This window comes from Heteronotia binoei, chromosome 7, assembly GCF_032191835.1.
Source record: "Heteronotia binoei isolate CCM8104 ecotype False Entrance Well chromosome 7, APGP_CSIRO_Hbin_v1, whole genome shotgun sequence".
In the NCBI taxonomy this organism is placed as follows: domain Eukaryota; kingdom Metazoa; phylum Chordata; class Lepidosauria; order Squamata; family Gekkonidae; genus Heteronotia; species Heteronotia binoei.
In genome coordinates this window covers 74273155-74295466 of record NC_083229.1, presented here as the reverse complement: position 1 = coordinate 74295466, position 22312 = coordinate 74273155, and the positions used below count along the sequence as shown (strand labels likewise).

The following is a 22312-nucleotide window of genomic DNA, read 5'->3' as shown; positions in this document are numbered from 1 at the left end:
TTTAAAAAGTTCTGTTAGTTACAAGCCTTAGAACTGGTATCTGATTTCTGTGTTTGGGTTGAGTTCTGAAAAAAACAAGGTAACAATAAAGGAAATAATTGTTTTACAAGTCCAGAGTGCCTTTCCATCACTACTAAGCAACCACAGTCTATCCCCATCTTCTCAGAATCAAGGAGCAAGGTTGCCCAGGCAAACATTATTGGTGCATTCATACTATACTAAATAATGCATTTTATATCCGGATTTTTGCTATTCTTACACAGTAAAGTCCGGGTGTAAAACGCATTATATAGTGTAATGTGAACACACCATATCTCTCTCTATCATGTCTGAATCCCAGCCAGATAACATCACTTTTGAGAAATGATGCCCTAACTGCATCTTCTGTTGTTGCAGAGGATTGTTTTTCTGTTGACATTCCAGGTTTTGAAAGATGGAAGTATATTGTAGCAACTGAGGAATTTGGCTGACCCCCCCACTGCTCTAAAGAAATCTGGACACCTTGCTTTCTAAGTACTCTGCTTTGGGGCTTTTCCCTACAAACCACAACAAAATTTACAAACATTTAACTATGCCATAACAGGACAGCCATGTTGCCATTCCTCCGTTATTTAAAAAAGGGAGAAGGGGAAGAAATCTAAATGCACAGTAAAACAGTAAAAAAGAGAGAGAGAGAGAGGGAGGTACAGCCCCAATGCTGAAAAATTAAAAGGAAACCTATTAAGTAGGCATACACAGTTACTGACAAAATAATACTTTAACCATACCAAGGGGGAAAACCAGCTATACTGGCATAGGGGTCAAAGTGACCACACATTACTGCAAAAAGCAATGGAAACCTGATAGTTCTCTCAGTCATGGCATTAGCTAGTAAAAAAAAAGCAGGCCTCAAGAATAATTTCTTTCAGAAATGCAGGACTAATTTGGAACTGGAGTCAAAAATACCCCTCATTGAAAACATCAAAACCCACAAAAACGTAAATGAAATCAAATTGGCCCCACCATTTTTAAAGCAGAAGACACAGTTGGGAATCTGTAAAACTGTATATTTTAAAAGAAAGCAATCATTGTAACCTTCCACACACTCCCACTCTCCCCCCCCCTCTCTCTCTCACCCCCCTCCCAAATATATAGAGTTCAGAAGGTGACTCAGGGTTTGGGAAATCTGAAGGTGAAAAGTTAAGTGCACAGGTGACTATAGGTCATCTAGACTAACTTCCCCCTGAAAAATTGAGATGATCAAATCAGAAGTTTAGAAAATATGAAGCACAAAGGGAACCAATCAGCTCAGTGGACTGGTGACTGGGGTCATCTAGAGTACTTACCCCCCCACACACACCAGATATGTAAATCACTCTGAAGTTTGCAAAATTTGAAGGTCAAAATGGAAGCCATTAGCTCAGGAAACAGGTGGCCAGGGATCATCTAGAGTTCCAAGATTCATGGCTCTTCCAAGTTGGAAAATGTGAGGTTCAGAGGATGCCTTCAAACATGTCCTGGCTTGTCTTGCAATGGGGTATGGAATGACCCCATTGCCAAAAGTGCAGTGTGGTTCAATTTGAGTTTTTCTATGAGGCTATGGGCTTGAGAGAAGCTTTGACAGAGCACAAACATGGGGTTTTTACTGTAGCAGGTAAATAATGAAACCCCACACATTGCTTGGTTTGAAGCGAGGTATTTTACTTTGACATCAAAGGAGAACTTGTCAGCATAAGCTCAAAATGACTAAGTTAAAATCATCAGCCTTCTGACCATTTTTATTCATCCACAAAACAAGCAGACAAGCCCCCTCTTATCTAATTCAAATGCTCCACCTCCTGCTTTCCTTCCAGTAATTTCTTGTAGTTTTCCACTGCTCTGTCCCTCTGCTTATCAGCAAGAAGCTCCTTCTCTGCACGGCCCCTGTTATCTTGGATTCACACCCTGAGCCTGTCTGGTTTTAACAGTTTAGCAGAAGCTCCTCTGAGGGGCCTCTTAACAGTCACTCTAAATGTTGCATCAGACATTCTCTTTTGAAGGCACAACCATATTTTCCATTATTATTATTATTATTGAGATATTCATTAATTATTCAGGGGGCCCTCTTCATTCCCCCCTTTCAGTCTCTGAAAGTTTTTTATTTATTTATTTTTAAATCTGAAGAAGACTGACCATCATCATTATTAAACAAATCAATTCTGTATGCCCACTCAAGAAGGGCAGCTAGGTGACAATTTGGTTTTCAACATTCCCAAGAAAGACTGAAATGACACTACAATGGGGCAATGCAATAGTATATTAAGAGAGATGGGGTATAGATGGGTCACGGGAGGAGAGATAGTGATGGGATTATCCATTCACACTGGCACATCCCAGTATTTTCCATCTAGAGAAGATATGTGTGGGAGGCAGAAGGTCACTCAGAGACATGCCTTGGCTATACATCCCAGCCTTCCAATATGGAGTTTTCCTAGTCTCCATCATGGGGCCTTTCTGGGCACACAGACTAGCTTGAGAGGCCCCTTCCCTTGTCTTTTAAGGCTACCCTCTTTATTTGGCAGCACTCTGGTGTCAATTCCTCCTCTTTAGCACTGTCCAGCCCTAGGAGGGTGTGTGCCACATTTCATGGTGCATTGCTGATCAGACTTCAAACAACCAGGGTTGAGACACAGTTGGGACAAAGGGAAAGGGTTTTAGGAATGTCAATAGCTGAGGATAAGGGGAATGCGCCCTCAGAAGGGACCTCTTCTTTGGTTGGTGAACGGGAACCCTTTCACACCAAGGAACCATGCCTGGGCGGGGAGAGAGAGAGGGTCTTGGTAGTGGGTGATTCAATCCTTAGGTAAGTAGACAGCTGGGTGGCAAAACCGCATACTGATTGTATGGTGACTTGCCTGCCTGGTGCAAAGGTAGCGGACATTACGCATGTAGTAGATAGGCTGATAGACAGTACTGGGGAGGAGCTGGTGTTCGTGGTGCATGTTGACACCAACGATGTGGGGAAATGCAGTCGTGAGGTCCTGGAGGAAAAATTTAGGCTGCTAGGTGGGAGACTTAAGGCCAGGACCTCCAAGGTAGCCTTCTCGGAAGTGCTACCTGTTCCACGTGCAGGGCTGGAGAGACAGGCACAAATTAGAAGCATCAATGTGTGGATGAGACGATGGTGCAAGGAGGAAGGGTTTAAGTTTGTTAGGCACTGGGATGCTTTCTGGAAGAAGCGGGAGCTGTACAAAAAAGACGATCTCCACTTGTCCCTGGATGAAACCAGGCTGCTGGCGCTTAAAATCAAAAAGGTGGCAGAGAAGTTTTTAAACTAAATCTAGGAAGAAAGCCGACAGGAGATGAAATGTCTCTGGTTCGGTAAGACTCATCTCAAAGAGATGAAGGGTTAGCTGATACTTTTCTACCGAGTAATGGATCAGAGTTGTCCACTGAGATGGTGACAATCAGAATGGACTGCCTGCCAGAGTCTTGAGGCAGCAGGAGGAAGGTGGTGGGCTTAGCTTGCCTAGGAAATTATAGATGTTTGTACGCAAATGCTAGAAGTCTTCAAAGTAAAATTGGTGAGTTGGAATGCTTAGTGTTGAGAGAAAACATAGACATTGTGGGAATTTCAGAAACTTGGTGGAATGAGGAGAATCAGTGGGACACGGTGATTCCTGGATATAAGTTATACCGGAAGGATAGGGAGGGAAGGTTTGGAGGTGGGGTGGCTCTGTATGTCAGAGAGGGCATACGGTCCAGTAAGACTGAGGTCAGAGAATTAGACTCCCTTATAGAAATGCTTTGGGTTGAAATAGAGGGCCCAAAAGGCAATTTAACTATGGGAGTTTGTTATCGCCCACCAAATCAAAAGACAGAGGATGACTATAATATGATGTAAGGCTTAAAGATGGTGGCAAGACGAAAAAACTGTGTCGTCATAGGTGATTTTAACTACCTGCAGATTGATTGGGTCAATATGTGTTCTGGTCGAGAGAAAGAGACTGAGTTTCTAGATGCTCTCAATGACTGCTATGGAGCAGATGGTCACAGAACCTACCAGGGGTGGGGCGATCCTGGTTTTGGTCCTAAGTAATGCCCAAGACCTGGTGAGAGATGTAAAAGTGATTGCACTGCTTGGGAGCAGTGACCATAACGTTATTGATTTAACTATTTGTATAAATAGGGAGTTGCCCCAAAAGACCAGCACAACCACGTTTAACTTTAAAAGGGGTAAATTCTCTGAGATGCAGAGACATGTGAAGAGGAAACTGAAAGGAAAGGTAAATACAGTCAAAACCCTTGGGGAAGCTTGGAGGCTATTTAAAACTACAATCCTAGAAGCACAGATAAAATATATACCACAAGTTAGGAAAGGTACAAACAGGTATAAGAAAAGGCCTGCATGGTTAACAAACAAAGTAATGAAAGCTGTAAAAGGCAAGAAGGACTCCTTTAAGCTGTGGAAAGCTAGTCCAAGTGAAATTAATAAAAGGGAACACAAGCAATGGCAAATCAAATGCAAGACTGTGATCAGGCAGGCAAAAAGGGACTATGAGGAGCATATTGCAAAAAACATAAAGACCAACAATAAAATTTCTTCAAATATATTAGAAGCAGGAAATGAGCCAGAGAGGCAGTGGGGCCCTTGGATGACCAAGGGATAAAAGGATTACTGAAGGAGGATAGGGAAACGGCTGAGAAGCTAAATGAATTTTTTGCCTCCGTCTTCACTGTGGAAGATGAGAAGTGCTTTGCCTGCTTCAGAACCACTTCTATTGGAAGGAGTGTTGAAAGACCTGCGCCAGATTGAGGTGACAAGAGAGGAGGTCCTACAACTGATGGACAGATTAAAAACTAATAAGGTCCGGATGGCATACATCCAAGAGTTCTGAAAGAACTCAGAATTGAACTTGTGGATCTTCTGACAAAAATATGTAATCTTTCATTGACATCTGCCTCCATTCCTGAGGACTGGAAGGTAGCAAATGTCACCCTCATCTTTAAAAAGGGTTCCAGAGGAGATCCGGGTAACTACAGGCCAGTCAGTCTGACTTCAATACCGGGAAAGTTGGTAGAAACAATTAGCAAGGACAGAATGAGTAGGCACATTGATGAACACGAGTTATTGAGGAAGACTCAGCATGGGTTCTGTAAGGGAAGATCTTGCCTCACTAACCTGTCACATTTCTTTGAGGGGTGAACAAATATGTAGACAAAGAAGACCCGATAGATGTTGTTTACCTTGACTTCCAAAAAGCTTTTGATAAAGTTCCTCATCAAAGGCTCTTTAGTAAGCTTGAGAGTCATGGAGTAAAAGGACAGGTCCTCTTGTGGATCAAAAACTGGCTAATTAACAGGAAGCAGAGAGTGAATATAAATGCAGTGGAGGATGGTAAGCAGTGGAGTGCTGCAGGGCTCAGTACTGGGTCCCATGCTCTTTAACTTGTTCATAAATGATTTGGAGTTGAGAGTAAGCAGTGAAGTGGGCAAGTTTGCGGATGACACTAAATTGTTCAGGGGGGTAAGAACCAGAGAGGATTGTGAGGAACTTCAAAGGGATCTGTTGAGGCTGGGTGAGTGGGCATCAATGTGGCAGATGAGGTTCAATGTGGCCAAGTGCAAAGTAATGCACATTGGGGCCAAGAATCCCAGCTGCAAATACAAGTTGATGGGGTGTGAACTGGCAGAGACTGACCAAGAGAGAGATCTTGGGGTCATGGTAGATAACGCACTGAAAATGTCAAGGCAGTGTGTGGTTGCAATAAAAAAGGCCAGCACCATGCTGGGAATTATTAGGAAGGGAATTGAAAACAAATCAGCCAGTATCATAATGCCCCTGTATAAATCGATGGTGCGGTCTCATTTGGAATACTGTGTGCAATTCTGGTCACCACACCTCAAAAAGGATATTATAGCACTGGAAAAAGTGCAGAAAAGGGCAACTAGAATGATTACAGGTTTGGAACACTTTTCCTATGAAGAAAGGTTAAAAGGCTTGGGGGGGTTTAGCTTGGAGAAATGTCGACTGCGGGGTGGCATGATTGAGGTTTACAATATTATGCATGGGATGGAGAAGGTAGAGAAAGAAGTACTTTTCCCCCTTTCTCACAATACAAGAACTCATGGGCATTCAATGAAATTGCTGAGCAGTCGGCTTAGAACGGATAAAAGGAGGTACTTCTTCACCCAAAGGGTGATTAACATGTGGAATTCACTGCCACAGGAGGTGGTGGCGGCTACAAGCATAGCCAGCTACAAGAGGGGGTTAGATAAAAATATGGAGCAGAGGTCCATCAGTGGCTATTAGCCACAGTGTGTGTGTGTGTGTGTGTGTGTGTATATATATATATATATATATATATATATATATATATATATATATATATATATATAAATTTTTGGCCACTGAGTGATACAAAGTGTTGGACTGGATGGGCCATTGGCCTGATCCAACATGGCTTCTCTTATGTTCTTAATTACCAAAAATAGGCTATGCCTGAGTTAAAAAATACAAAATAATCCATTCATGGTATATGCATTGAATAATTACACATGTCCAGTCTAAATTTGTGAACATAGATCTTGGAAGAATCCTAGAGAACTTATTTCTTTTTTAATAAAACATTATTAGTTACGATGCAAGAACACAAGAACTCATCTCATTTCTAAAACACACAAGAGACATATGCAAATGACATGCTATAAACTGAATCAACTCATGTGCCTTTATGGCAAACACCTTGTTGTAGCCTAGGTGATTAAGATACACACATTCAGACATACTTGGAAACATTGCCAGTTGTGGGCAGTTCACATTGGTCACATTATTACAATACAAAAACCATTTCCTGACTAATTCCTTATTCCCCTCCTCCCTTAGTCTAACAAAAGGTCTTCTTTTTTGAGTTCATGGAGAGTTTGTGTGCTCTATGCATGACAATCTTTTCACAGGGAAATCTGTTTCTATTGCAGCCAAAAGGAATTCCTTTTCCTGGAAGCACAACTTGGAAGTGGCAGTGGGCTGCTGTTGTGATCAGCTGGGGCAACCAGCCTTTTGCTAGGAAGAGGAATTTCCCTGGAAATAACTTTTCTCCACAACTCAATTTGGATGGGGTTCTCGGGGAGGCCTTCCTTCCAACACCAATGAGGCATCACCAAGCAAATTTCAGGACCTCTAAGTAGATATGGAGGAGCCTGGAAAACATACTTGAAGAAACAAACAAATAAAACAACAATAATAATAATAGGTGCTTTTTCCCTTTAAAGCTTTCGTTGGCTGTCCACAAATTGCCATGACTTGAGTCCAACCCTGTTGAGATAGGTTTGCATACATTAGCTAAATTACCATACTTGTTTTGGACAGGAGACTTCCTCCTTCTCACATGGTGTTTCAGTTTGACAAGGTCTCTACTCTTCCAATGTTAAAGGACAGATTTCATACAACATACATTATGCAGAACACAAATCCACAATATAAACCCATGTATCACTTCTCATGATTCAGACTAGTGCATATCCATATAGAAAATGAGCACCTAGCATGAGAGGCTTTTTATTTTGTTGCAACAGATATGAAACTTAAAAAGTAAACATGAAATTATGCACAAAATTTGGAGCTCCAAAAAGTGATTACCAGAGTTGAAGTTACTCCTGGATTATGAAAAGGGAAGAAAAACTTCAAAAACAAACACAAGACAAAACTGAGGCTTCAATAGAACAATACCAGCTTTAACATACATGTATGCGAGGGATCAGACCCAAAATGATTAGAGAACTGGATTAGAGAATTTAAACCATTAGACATCACTGGGGTGTTCAAGTCCACTGAACTCCATCTTCTTCCGTGTCAGCTCATCCAAAATTTGTTCTGTGGGTCTCACGTAGGTGTGAGAGTGGATTTAATCAAATTTTAACAACAAAAATCCTAAAAGCAAATAATAGTTAATCCTTAAACAAACAATTCTTAGCAGACATACCAGTAATTCTTAAAATTACTATATAATAATGAGCATGCACTAAACTTGAATTGCAGATCCCGATTTTCTTCATATATATACAAAACAATCCTGGAAAGCAAATTCTGGTTAATACACCTTGACAAAGAAGCTTGAAATAACAGAGAGGCAGAAGTTTAAAATAATTAAATAGAAATGTGTTATCCAGTAGCAAGCCTGGCCAGAACTGGAGACTGGATTGAAACACAAAATCAAGCAGAATTGGAGCCCTACCATGGTTAAGAACATGAAACATAGAAAAAAATTTCTGAACAAAACACTCAGAAAAAGTCATGCTCTAACAAGATACTTATAGATGTAGGCATAAAATATGATAGATAAGCATATAGATGCCTCTTTCCACAAGTAAGAGGTTCACCATATAGCTGAATAGGAAGATTGATACGCACAGTTCATAGATGGAACATAACTATAAATGACATCAAGAGAACAATTGAAGATATACATTTTAAGGAATGCAGAACATTATTAAAGTCCAGATTACCAATGAAGACCAAGAGTTTTCAGGAATCCTGCCTACTAAATTACTAAGAAATCTAGAAAGGGTATTTCCAAAGGAAACATGACACTGAGAATAACTGGATCGCTGGTACAGCAAAGTATTAGTTTCTCAAGACTTAAGAAAGAAGATGCACAGTGAGAGGGCAGTTTCACCCAAGGAAGGGTATAGATATTCCTCTATAACACGTTATAACTTCAAATGGAAAGAGGTCTTGTAGAAACCAAAATTTATGAGGCAGAACTTCAAAACACTGCTCTAAACAAAAACTCAGTACCAACAACCAAAGGAACCCCCATATTCAAATGAATGAAAAGTTGGAAAGCACCCCAAAGTAAGATAGAAAAACTGCCAGATGCAACACCTGAAGACCACATGCTTCTGGCATGAGATGTTCTTAACAAAAATCCCAAGAGAATAAAATTTCCAAAAGGTTAGATATTGTATTGCTTTAGCAGAATAAATGCTCCATATAAACCCAAGATTACAAATATTAACTTCCAACCCTTTGTCCCAGATCAAAAAACTTAACAAGAGATCTGTTAGGTGCACCATTTCTTTAAAGCAAAGAAGATCACAAGCTAAATATCTTATAAATATTCCTCTTAAAATTAAAGCTACACAATCTAAGTACAAGGGAAACTAATAACGGCCACTAGAAAAATATTCTCAGACTCAAAAGGTAAAGCAAAAAAAAAAAAATAAAGAAAGAAATTATCAGAGGAATAGCTTCTAGTCTAGAAGAACTCTTGCCTCAAGACAGTTTACAGGCAGGTTCTTTTCTTTGGCAGAGAAAGATTAGCTGTAAGTGGAACTTTGGGATGCCAGTTTCAGGCTGGAGATTTCTGAATATCTGAATTAAATTTGAAGATTACAAAACATGCAGTCCACCCTCCTGGACACTTTCTCTCTCAGAGGCACTAGCCTTAATGTTCTGGGCATTACATTATATTTTTGGGAGTGATCTCCAAGTTCCACCTGGAGACTGGCACCCTTGCAAAACAGTAATGTTTTGAGCAAGCCAAAGAGCTTCCAAACTGACTTGCTTATTTTAAAATATACACATCTTCCTTCCAGGCATCTAAAACTACTCATTTTGTTTACAGAGACATTCTTGCAGAATTTCAAAAGTTTGAATTTATATCTTTAGATCCAAAATCAGGAGAATACGAGGAAAAATTCAGAAAAATATCACAATTGTGCCTCCCCCCTTTGATACCATGGGGCATATATATAAACACAAGATGGGGAAGGTGATGAGATATCTGCCTGGTGGGAGTTCAGGTTTTACACTTCTTATTTCTACAATTAAGGCTTAATTTAACTAAGTGTCTTCTCTTTCCTAAAACAGCTAAAGATTGTCTGCAAAAGTTTTCCTAGCCAATATCCAGTGAAAGTTGCTAGGACATAAATTCCTTGCAAAAGAGAAAACTTTGACTCTTCGCAAAGATGCTGGCAAATTTATTTCTCTTTTCTGGTTCTGTTAAAGATTTCAGATTGAGTAAAGAGAAGAGGATTAGCATTCCTTCCTGGTGGGGGAAGGGGCAGAAAGGGAAAAGTCCCTTGTGCAAGCACCAGTCGTTTCTGACTCTGGGGTGACATTGCTTTCACAACTTCACATTTTCATGGCAGACTTTTTATGGGGTAGTTTGCCACTGTCTTCCCCAGTCTTTTACACTTTCCCCAGCAAGCTGGGTACTCATTTTACCAACCTCAGAAGGATGAAAGGCTGAGTCAACCTGGAGCCGACTACCTGAAAACCTTGCTTCCACTGGAGATTGAACTCAGGTCATGAGCAGAGCTTAGGACTGCAGTACTGCAGCTCTAACACTCTGTGCCACGGTGTTCTTGTGGGGGGAGGGCAGGAAGACTGCAAATTTGCAATCTTTAACTTCCCTATGCCAGGCTCCAATTTGGGGCTGATTTAGGCACTCTCTGTACAAATTCAGAGGCCTTTCCTTGAGCCTGAAATTTATAGAACTAAAGCAGTAAATATTTAACAAAACTAGTTTAATCTCTATTTCTCAGAGGTATTTGGTTCTGGCATTTTAAAGGTGAAAATAAAGGTACAACTCTCTAAATCTCTTTCTCAATCATGGCAATAAATTGCATTTATTTAATTTGCATCCTGGCTGCATTTTAAAGGAGCTGAACCTAAGTTCTTTTGGGCTAACTGTAATGCAGTAGGCATGCACCACTGAATTTTAATACTGAGATAGCTGAATAGCCTTAACTGGATACACCACGAGGGTCTGGGAGGTATAAAAATAACATAAGTACATTTCTTTGCCTAGCCTAACCTAAACTAGAGTCTATTTTGCTAAACAGCCTCCTGACATAATTCCATTCGGGGAAACCCTTGGATTCCATCTGGACATTTGAACTCTGTATGATAATATCTAGCTCTCTGAATTTATACCCAGTTAGCTAGTTACATTGAACACTCACTAAAACCAATGCTTTCAGGGCCACCACAATCTGAGCCAAACTTACCCACTAGCTTTTGGAAGTACCTACTATCAATTTGTGAAAACTGACTTGGGGAACCCCTTGCTGCAGTGGTGTGGCTTAGTTTTCTCTAGAGTTTTCCTAATAGGCAGAGGCTTAACTATGGCCTCTGTGCTTAAGGATTTATCCAGTCTGGTGGCAACCTACCTTCCTGGTGTTTCTGGGGGAAATACCAGACCTGTGTTGGACTATCAGTTGGCAAGTCTGCTGACCCACCTTGGCCAGACAGGTGCAGACTTTGTCACACTAACAGAGATCTCATCTTTTGGGCAAGGCCACATTCTCTACAGTTAATTTTATTTCCTGAATGGGGTTGCCACATCCAGACAGGACAGATTGCTAGAGATCTAAAATGGAAGTCTAGAGAAAGATGAGATCCCAAGGGAACCAGGCTCTGAGCTTTCACTCACACCAAACTTCCATTACCCTGCAGAGAAAACTAAGTCTGCAGCCTGGAATCTTGTGGTGTGATTCCAGGAGATCTCCAGGCCTTCCCTTGAGAACTGGCCTCATCTAATTTTAATCCAAATCATTGCTCTTCTGTTCTTTTTTTTTATTAAGGGAAGAGAGGTCCTTGCTACCTTACAAAGCCAGGTCTCTCCATTCTGAAAGACATTCAAATCCAAAAGTTAGATTTTTCTTGAAGGGGAGGTTTAGGGACAAAGGAACCTTGCCTGCCCATGTGGAACTACCATTCTCTGACATTTCCCAGAATTCTGGCTTCTAAGTTCCCCATGGCACCAAACATTTAGATAAGACAATTCTAGGGAAAACAGAAGAAAAAGAAGACATTGGATTTATATTCCACTCTCCACTCAAGAGTCTCAGAGCTGCTCACAATCTCCTTTATCTCCCTCCCCCACAATAAACACCCTGTGAGGCGGGTGGGGCTGAGAGGGCTCTCCCAGAAGCTGCCCTTTCCAGGGCAAGTTCTATGATAACTATGACTGACCTATAGCCATTCCAGCAGGAGCAAGTGAAGGAGTGGGGAATCAAACCCGGTTCTCCCAGATAAGAGTCTGCACACTTAACCACTACAACAAACTGGCTCTCAAACAGAAAACAGGAGCTGCCAGTAAGAAGTCTGTCAGCCAGGGAGCCCTGAGGGTTTACACTCCCTTTCTCTCATGACCCAGCAAGATCTCCCTACTGGGAACTACACAAGAGAAAATCCCTCTCACTTAGAGGCTTCGTCTCTCATTCACACACACACACACCACAGAAATCCTCCCAGTTCCTAGCCTTAGTGCTTCAGCGCCAGAATGGAGCCTACTGAACAAGGCTTAAGGGATGATCAGGCCCTTCTTCCCTCCTAAGGAGAGGTAATCTGATTTCCCAAACAATTCATACTCCTGAAGATCTTCCAATTCCCTACACATGTTGGTTCAACCAGGCTTGGGTTCTTGATTGACTGACCGGGCACCCCCCCACCACCACCACCAAGGCAGAGAGAGCTGGACTCAGTCAAAAATGTGACCTTGGCGCCTAGTCCATTTTTTCTGCCATGAGGGTAGAGGGCAGACGGTTATGCAGTCATCCAAGGAAAGGAAAAATCCTTACCTTGTCATTCTCCTGCCAATAGCAACCATTTTATGTAGCAGGTAAATAACGAAGCCCCACACATTGCTTGGTTTGAAGCAAGGTATTTTACTTTGACATCAAAGGAGAACTTGTCAGCATAAGCTCAAAATGACTAAGTTAAAATCATCAGCCTTCTGACCATTTTTATTCATCCCCAAAACAAGCAGACAAGCCCCCTCTTATCTAATTCAAATGCTCCACCTCCTGCTTTCCTTCTAGTAATTTCTTGTAGTTTTCCACTGCTCTGTCCCTCTGCTTATCAGCAAGAAGCTCCTTCTCTGTGGGGCCCCTGTTATCTTGGATTTACACCCTTAGCCTGGCTGGTTTTAACAGTTTAGCAGAAGCTCCTCTGAGGGGCCTCTTAACAGTCACTCTAAATGTTGCATCAGACATTCTCTTTTGAAGTCACAACCATATTTTCCATTATTATTATTATTGAGGTATTCATTAATTATTCAGGGGTTCTTCTTCATTACCTCCTCCTCCTCCTCTTATGTACTCAACAATTCAGGTTTCCCTTGGGGTCAGTGCAACCCCTAATGCCAAATCCTAAATCCTCAAAGTCCCCCTCTCTGCCAAAAAAGTATGTGTATGTGTATGTATATGTATATGTGTGTGTGTATATATATATATATATATATATATATATATATATATATATATATAAAAATTCTGAGAAAATATTTTGTTTTCAGTGTTTGCTCCACCATTCTATAAAATTGAGATAATAGGTGTTGGTCTATCTATTTAAACATGGGAACAATGCTAAAATCATTTTTTTCAATACTGGGTGGTCAATAGTACCCCAAATTATAATTCTGCATAGTGCTTTCATTTCGAAGCCAAGTCCATTGGTGTCAGATGGACTCCATTTCCCCTTTTGATTAAACTCAAGATTAAAAAAGAAGGGTGGGGGAGGGGAAGAGGGACTTCAGGGCATTGCAGTTCATTGAGGAGACAGTTCAACAGGAGGTTGGTGCCTGTAAAAAGCTTTAAATGGGTAAACCATTTTTGCCCATGACTCTGGGTTCAAAAATACCCCCAATTCCTTGGGAGGATTAACCATTCTCATCTTAAAAAAAGGAAATCATGATTAATTTTAAATGCAATATAAAAGTTATATGGCTGAGAAAGTGTAACTTTCTGAGTCACCAGCTCTCTCTGCTCTCACTTACATGCAAAAGTTATTGCAGCAATGGATGCACTGGTTTTTAGTATCTATTACAGTGTACTCCTGGGATTCCAGATTGTAGGGAATCCATTCCTAATAAGGGTAGCACAGGTCTGAGCATATTAAGCATCCCCCAGCAGCCCTGATGTTGACAATAGCCGTATAGAATAGGACAGGGAAGTATGTTATAGTGAAAAGGCACAGGTACAGAATACTCAAGATGCTAGATAAATTCCCACATGGAGAGAGCCCTGAGACATTGTGGACAGAGTCTCAAACCTGGCTGAAATTTTGCCTCATCAAGCTGAATCTCATGGGATGGACCACTCTTACTGATTGGTGCAAATGGCCATAATTTTCTTCAGGGTGTCCCCATGCATCATCTCCTTCCTGCACTCAGAGGCATGACTACCACTGCCTCCACCCATTCACTTTGGCAGCCTTTGCCCTCTATCAAATCCCCCGATGTAAACTGCATGGTTTATCAGATGCCAACAATGAGTTGAGGAAGTTTACAATACAAAGGACTTCCTTCTCCTCCTTGCAAAAGCATAGATATACCTACTTTTATCACCCCTCTCAGCCCCATCCTGGAAATTGTTGAAGACAACTGGGGGAAGAAGTGTACGGGGGTGGAGTGGGAGAGAAATTAGCCTAATCCGTAGAACCTAAATTGCAGCTCAAAAAAACTGGAGCCCCATCAGGTGGATGGGGTTGCTTACTCCTCCAATCTAGTAATTCCCCATGTGCCGTTATACTGACAGTTATAGCAGGTACCTCTGTCCCAATCACTGCATGCCCATGAATGATACAATTGTGCCAGATGAATAACCGTCTGAATAGTTTGTGAGGTTCCAGCTAAACTGACACAAGACAGTTAGCAACCCACAGTAACGAAATGTACACTGGTCACTTCATGCAGACATTGATTGTGTTGTTGGCTCAGCAAGTACTTGGCAGTTGCAGAAAAGCTGTGTCTTCTGGGGCTGGTCCATAGTGATCTGATGCTACCAAAGCAGTGCACCATCTTCCCAAACCTTGCTGTCTGTGTCTCCACCTGTAAAGGTGAGGCAGATGGCCAGGCTTCCTTACCATGCTCTCCCCCTTGATACTTAACCTGGCACTTGCCTTGCTGTCGTTTTGGTACAAGCCAAAATGTTTCTCATTACCCAGACTTTTAACGGACTCTATCATTTTAAGCTGTTTTTATGGTTTATTTCTAGCCTGAAGTCTTTTTTATAGATATCATTTTAGGTTGTTCAGTTTTGTTTTGTTGTTTTAGTGGCTTGTTCATATTAGTGATGTTTGTTGTTGTTGTTGTTGTATTATTTATTTATTTATTATTTTATATGAAAGCTTTCCAGGATATCTTTGGTGAGGCAGCATACATTTTTTCTAAATAAATAAATACATTCACAGAAGGTCTTTCCCATTATATCCATCACGTATATACTGTTAAAGCTGGTCATCAGGAAGCACTGCAAAACAATTTAAAGTTGACTAAAGCATTTGGATTAACAATGAGAAACCATTTTTTTCCCTGTTGTAGATACGATCAGACTGTGAAGAAACTCAATCAATTATATACAAAATTTCAGGGAAAGGGATTGATAGTCATCCATTTGGCGTATTTGTTGTCAATCAGAAGAGTGGTGAAATTAATATAACTAAAATAGTAGATCGAGAGATGACTCCATTTTTTATTGTAAGTACTACATTTTTCAATTTTTTCCAACTTTATAATTTTCGCACAACTTATAAATTAGAAGGAAGTTGCTTTACTAATGACTGAATGTTTTTCAGTATCTGGAATAACATACACCCATTGTAAATTAGTTTCTTATTTTAAACTCTTAATCCAGATAGACTGCTATGCTATAAATGCAATCACACAACAGTCAGTGGAAACTCCACTTCAGCTTCGAGTTCGGATTCTGGATATAAATGACAATCCACCAATATTTTCACAAGCCATATTCGATGGGTCAATTAGTGAAAGCAGCATGGAGAGTAAGTATGCTATAAATATAATGAAGCTATTTATATTCATGAGTAAACATAAAATCTTCTCTGTATAACATCATGTTATCTAGTTCCTAAATTTGTCACAGCCCTTTGGAACCCAGCCACTTGCACACCTTTGGATCAAGCCCATAGTTTCTTTCCACTGATACATTGAAAACCAAATTAAACCAAAACAATATAGATGTTGCCTTCTTTTGAGAAGTACCTGTTTGCAAAACCCATGCTTTTCATAAGGAGCTCATAATTAATTTGCAAAAGAATACTTTCAGAGACTGAGGTGTTTGTTGGAAATTAACATCAGATTATGAAAACGTGGTCTGTGCTGGTCTTAAATAATTCACACTACATGCTAACCTTAAGCAGGGATAGATTGGCCATTAAGACTACTGGAAAAAGCCCTGGTGGGCTGATTTCCCTCCCCCCCCCCAAAAAAAAACCCCTGCAGCCACCCAAGGCCCTGCCACTAGGCAAACTAGGCAATTTCCTAAGGCACCGGCCTTCTGGGGGCACCCAATTGGGTGCCCCATGTGACTTGCTAATATCGGTGGAGAGGCAGAAGTTAGCTTTGCCTAGGGTGCAAGACAGTCAAGGGCCGGCCCTGAAGCCACCTAAGCCATAAACGAGGGGCATCCCTCTCCCAAGCAAGGGTGAAATTCTAGCAGGAGCTCCTTTGCATATTGGGCCACTCACCCCTGATATAGCCAATCCTCAAAGAGCTTTCAAGGCTCTTTTTTGTAAGCTCTTGGAGGATTGGCTACATCAGGGGTGTGGGCTAATATGCAAATGAGCTCCTGGTAGAATTCCATCCCTGACCGCAAGATAGTCGTCCTCACTCTGTGCTAGGTTGGAATAGAGGCATATGGCTAAGCTCTACACAGTTTGGCCAGGCTACTGTCTCCTTCACCACATATAACCCCACAAAGCCCCATGCTGAGCATGAAAGGAGACACAAGACCAAGCCCTGTGCTGTTTAGCTGGGCCAGCATCTTCTTAGCTGGGTACAGCCCAGCCCCTCTACAGAAGGGGAAGGAGACATGTGGCTGAGCCCTGCACAGCAAAGGTGATGCCAGTTAGTCAAGCCTCTTTCTCTTTCCCTCTGTTTTGTTCCTCCATTCATTCCCTTCCATTAATAAACTGAAATGCACTTCTTCATACTTTCTCTAATTTCCAGACACATTGGTGATGAAAATAACAGCTACAGATGCAGATGAGCCAAATACCTTGAATTCCAAAATTGCCTACAAGATTGAGAGTCAGACTCCTGGAGGTCCATTAAAGTTTATTTTGAATACACTCTCTGGGGAACTTCACATTGCAACGCCACTTGACAGAGAGGTAAATGAATTCTTCCTTGTCCCTCATAGGAAAATACAGCTTTATGAGTACTGGAATGGAAAGCCTTGCAAGCTACTTCCTTTTAAATTTTCAGCAACTAAGTAACAGCTCTGCATATGTTGAGTACATAGGAGGTGATTAAATTTAGGTGAAGTCTTTTAACCTTTATTTTTCTATTGTGGGATACACAACATTGGTGGGCAGTCTTGATCAGCAAAACCACATGGTGGGAGAATTAGCCCCCCTGCAAACACCCAATCAGAAGAAAAGCCCTGCATTGTTTAATAAGTACGCAAAAAACATGCTGGGAAGATCCAATCACATATTTCTCAGTGTCTCATCTCTTTTGACCCTTCAAAAGGGACAGGAAAGAGAAGAAATTAAAGCAAAAAAGGGGTAAGACTGCAATCCCATATGGCCTACTTGGAAGTAAATATTATAATTAGTGGTATTCGGTGGCATTTCCCTACTGCTATGGTTGTTGATTTTTAAAAATAGCTGTTGGGCCAATGGCATGATGTCACTTCCAGGGAAAAGCCAGAATTGATGACACACTATCAGCAACAGCCATCCCTCACATCCACCCTCCCATTCTCCTGCTGGTCACCTGGCTGTGTCTGGCTACCCTAACCAATCTACCAGAAAAGTAGTTACAGTGGAAAGGGGTAGTCAAACCCTCTCAGGCTTTTCCAGTGAGTCATATACAAAGCTTTTTAGGTTGAGAAAGTTATATTAATGAAGTGTACTTTATTATTAATGTGACATTTTTAACAATTCTGCCCTCCCCCTTTCATTTAGGAACATAGTAGCTACTCTTTAGTAGTGAAAGCCACAGACAGGAATGGAGGCCCAGATGGAATATCATCTGAATGTACCTGTAATGTTAATGTGAATGATGTAAATGACAACATTCCAACCCTTTCACAGAGCTCGGTAAGCCTTCCTGAAACCATCAGCATCATCAACATTTCCCTGTCCACATTCATAACAGCTTCCTAACAGAAAACACCAATGATCCTATAAAGGAAGCCCAAACAGAAATAGAAATCATTCAGATTGCCAAACCAAAGACCCCCCCCCCCCTTTTCTCTTTGTCTTTTATAACAATGAACATTTCTGAAACTCTGAGTTATCTACACAGGCAACCCCAGATAAACCTCATTACACTAGTCTCATCAGAAGGCTGTGGTACCAACCTGCTTGTCTATTAATTAGGCTGGGCCCAATAGCATACCCCAGTTCTAAACAATCTATCAGTAAAAACTTAGGGCGTTTTCGCACTTAGCGTTTGCTACCATTATTCCGCGGAGGAATTCTGTCTGGACCATTTCCCCCATTTTCGTACGATGGTCTCTTTTGCGCAGTCGGTTTCCATGCAGCCCGCATCAAATCGTTTTTGCACTAGCATCAACTTGACTTCGAGGCCCTGTCAATCTTTTTTTTTTAAGCACATGGCTGGTTGCGTTACTGTGTAACAACGTAACAACGTAACACGTTACTGCTGTTCCTCCCCCTTTTTTTGCAGGCAAACCGCATCACGTGTGCCGCTTATGCTTAAGTATTGGCTGCAGCTGTAGCATCCTCCACAGCCCTTTATGTATTGACAGAAGCATTCGCAATGGATAATCTGGTTAACGAGACTGTGGCGTGTCTTTATTCCATAGTGGAGGTTTTGCTTTTGTGCCTGTACTCCAGACGCCAACTCATTAATGCACATGCAAGGAGATCCTCGTACAGCAGTTGCAATTCTCGCGAGATTCCCCCCCCCCCAACACTTATGTCCGCAGGGATCGACCCTGATGTATGATAATGCTGTATTAAGGATATGACAAAATTCCATAGTTGCAAAATATCACAGTAATGCAATTAAATAGAAGTAGCCGGAAAAAAACAGCAGGCACTGCCTAACCGGCAATGATGTACGCTTGCTTCTGACCACTGCCATCAACTTATGTGTGATCTGAAGGATGCATATCAATCGAAGTAGTAGTAAGCAGGATTCCCCAAACCAAGCTGTGGATGCTGCCCTCAGACTTCAATCTAACGGGTGTGTTGTGTATGCTGTATGGCACCTCATTGATTCCTTGATTCATTGAAATTTCGGAATTTCGTAGCTGTGAAATATCGCTATTACGCAAGGAACTAAAATGAAGGGGAAAAAATGGCCGGGCAGGCACGTTTCGGAAGCACCACGAACACACACTACTAGGATATACGGCTGATGATTGGCCAGGCCAGCAGCATACATGATTTGCATTGCATTGCACGTCCCAGGGGGATGGAGTGGGAGGACTGAGAGGCAGAGGAGGGTGCTGCCCCCAAAGCAGTCCATGCGGAACGGGATGAGTTTCCCACAACAAACTCCGTGGAGTGGATCTGCAGGTTTTAGGAAACTCCACTAACATGCGCATCCAGATACTGCGCAGTGAAAGTGCTGAAGCCGCGGATCAAACCATGACCGCGGAGCAACATGTGCGAAATTAAGCAAAAGATCTGGAGGTAAATGGGATGCCACCCCGGGGTAAACGCTAATGCGAAAACACCCAGAATCTCATCTAAGGCTGATAAATTTATACCAGCAAACACTCTGCCTTTCCAACCAGTATCACAGCCAATTTGTCCGCATTAAACTTTAGTTCATATAAAGAATGGCAGGTGTCAACAGCTGTTATTTTTTTTTTCTAGTATTCAGTAGAAATTACAGAAAATACACTGAGTAATGATCTGATAAGGATACAGATTACTGATCTGGATCAAATGCATACAGATAATTGGAAAGCAGACTGTTACTTTATCTCTGGAAATGAAAACAACAACTTTGCTATAACAGTAGATCCAATGACAAATGAAGCTGTCGTGAGGGTGGCTAAGGTAAGAATTTAAAATATTCATTCACTTTTGCTATTGAAGATCACAATATGGTACTACTATATTTTCTCATATGCAAGACCAGGGTTTCCCCCCTCAGGTATCAAAAAAGAGGAGGTCATATTTGCATACAAGTGACAGTTATGTCCAAAAAACATCCGTGTGTGTGCGTGTAACACTTTTAGGAGGCCATCTTACATCCAGGACTGCTTTCCTTTCAAGTAAATATGGATATATTTGTATATTTTAAATAGGAGAATCTATCTTCACTGTCCTCTGTCTTGTCCATGTTATTGGATTCTGTTACTACTCTGCTTCCCCTGGAGATGCTCCCATCCTGCACCCAATATTCCCTCTAAGCTGCAGAGTCTTGTGAGCAAAAACTCTACTCTGTGAGCTACTGGCATTAAAGTTGTGAACTAATGCATAAATTAGTTTGCTCTGAGACCATTTTTCCTGAACTAAGACAAAAATGTGTGAGCCAGAGCCTAAAAATCTGTGAGCTAGCTCACACTAGCTCAGCTTAGAGGGAACACTGCCTGCATTACCCTTCTCTCCTGAAATTTCAAGTGTTTCCCAACCTCATTGTCAGTTTCATTGCAAAATGGTGGGGAGAGTGGTAATGAAGGAAAAGGTGTAGAGTCAAGGTATAAGGATACCTGCATCTATCTGCAAGGCAAGAAGGGGAACATCTTCACCCACAGTAGCTCCAGGGAAATATGAAGAGAGTAATGTGCATTAACGGAAGCAGAAAAAACTCCAAGAGATAATTAAAGTGCTTTAACATGGTTATGTGAATGTGGCAGCAGTCAAGGATTACCTTTGTTTAATAGGATAGCCTTTCTTTTTTCTCCGCCCCCCCCCCAAAAAAAACAATATTATTTTTATTGATATTAATAATATAACATTGTTACAAGCTTGGTTTAGTAAATACTATATAGCATTCATCATTTGACAAGACTAGAATGTAAAAATTACAAAATTAGAATCATACAATCATAGAGTTGGAAGGGACCGCTAGGGTCATCTAGTCCAACCCCCTGAGCAATGCAGGAGACTCACAAATATCTTCCCCTAAATTATATCATATGTTCATAAAAGGAGTTTCTTGGAAATATTTCTTCTTGAGACAAGTAATAACTGGATACCATTGTTCTACTACTTTTTTCTTATAAGTTTGTGGTGACACATTTAAGGTAGAAAGGATAGCCTTTCTATGGACAGAAATTCTATACTGTTAATAAATGTATCTGGAAAAACTGATGAGGATTAACTCTTTCTCTAGTCTGTCTAGTGTGTTTTGTATCTCCCCTCTTGAATCCTAAATTATAATGATGTGCAAATGTGCAGTAGTGCAGCAATATCACCACCTCTTAGGTTTGCCAACTAGCCAAGAGAAAAATGTCACTTTTAATAGAAGCTAAATATATGGAAATAGAAAGTTTAAGCTTTTTATGGCATGGAAGTAAATAATATTACCTGGTACTTGCTATAGATCAACATGATATTAAAGTGATAGCTAGAGGAACTGGGTTAAAAGCTGGCAACTCTCAGCAGACATGACTGCACAGTGCTTCAGGAAGGCTAAACGTAAGCATATGAAACTTGCCATGCTGTTTAGGCCAATTGTTCAGCATTATGTCGACCGGCAAAGCAAAGTTTAGAAGTGGCACTAGCATATGAACATGTCAACATGGAGACAGTACTTTTGGTTGGCTTGAATATTAGCCACTGGGAAAGTGGATTTTCCCAGTATGCATTGCAATATCCTATTGCTAACAACTTCACTATAGTATGAAAAAGAAAACGATTATTTCTTACCTCTATCTGCTGCCTCCCAGTTTCACTGCATTTAACTTTTCTACATTTAACTTTTCTGGGAGAACAAATGTGAAAACAAATTATGTTAAGGGGTAAATGATATACTGATATTTAATACCTGAGCATGATACCCTTGAGTGGGTTGATAACTTACTAAAAATGAATCAATTTCTTTCATTTAGGAACTTAATTACGAACAGGCTTCACACATTCAGTTAATTATTGGTGTACGAAATGTAGCTCCTTTCCACTACTCAGTGGCTAACCAATATCAAGCTACGGGCACCCCAATTTCAGTAGAAGTAATAAATGTAAGGGAAGGACCAACATTCTCTCCTTCCACAATAACAGTTACTGCATCAGAAGGTACAAGCACAACCTCCTACTCTGTTGGAGCATTCCAAGCTATAGATCAAGATACAGGAAGACCTGCTACTAATGTCCGGTAAGGCATATTTTATTTACACTGAGCATCTTTTGTAGCTGGGTACCTGCATCCCATTTGAATCAAGTGTACCAACAACA

At 41.0% G+C, this 22312-nt stretch overlaps 1 protein-coding gene across 1 annotated transcript in view; it reads left to right on the top strand.

Annotated features, from left to right (window-relative positions):
* LOC132575252 (desmoglein-1-like) overlaps positions 1 to 22312 on the top strand; it is a 64538-nt gene that overhangs the window by 18269 nt on the left and 23957 nt on the right. Inside the window, exons 4-9 of the mRNA XM_060243859.1 lie at positions 15288 to 15443; positions 15601 to 15748; positions 16935 to 17098; positions 17897 to 18031; positions 19784 to 19969; positions 21970 to 22232. Coding sequence (XP_060099842.1) covers positions 15288 to 15443; positions 15601 to 15748; positions 16935 to 17098; positions 17897 to 18031; positions 19784 to 19969; positions 21970 to 22232 — 1052 coding nt within the window. The remainder of the gene's footprint in view (positions 1 to 15287; positions 15444 to 15600; positions 15749 to 16934; positions 17099 to 17896; positions 18032 to 19783; positions 19970 to 21969; positions 22233 to 22312) is intronic.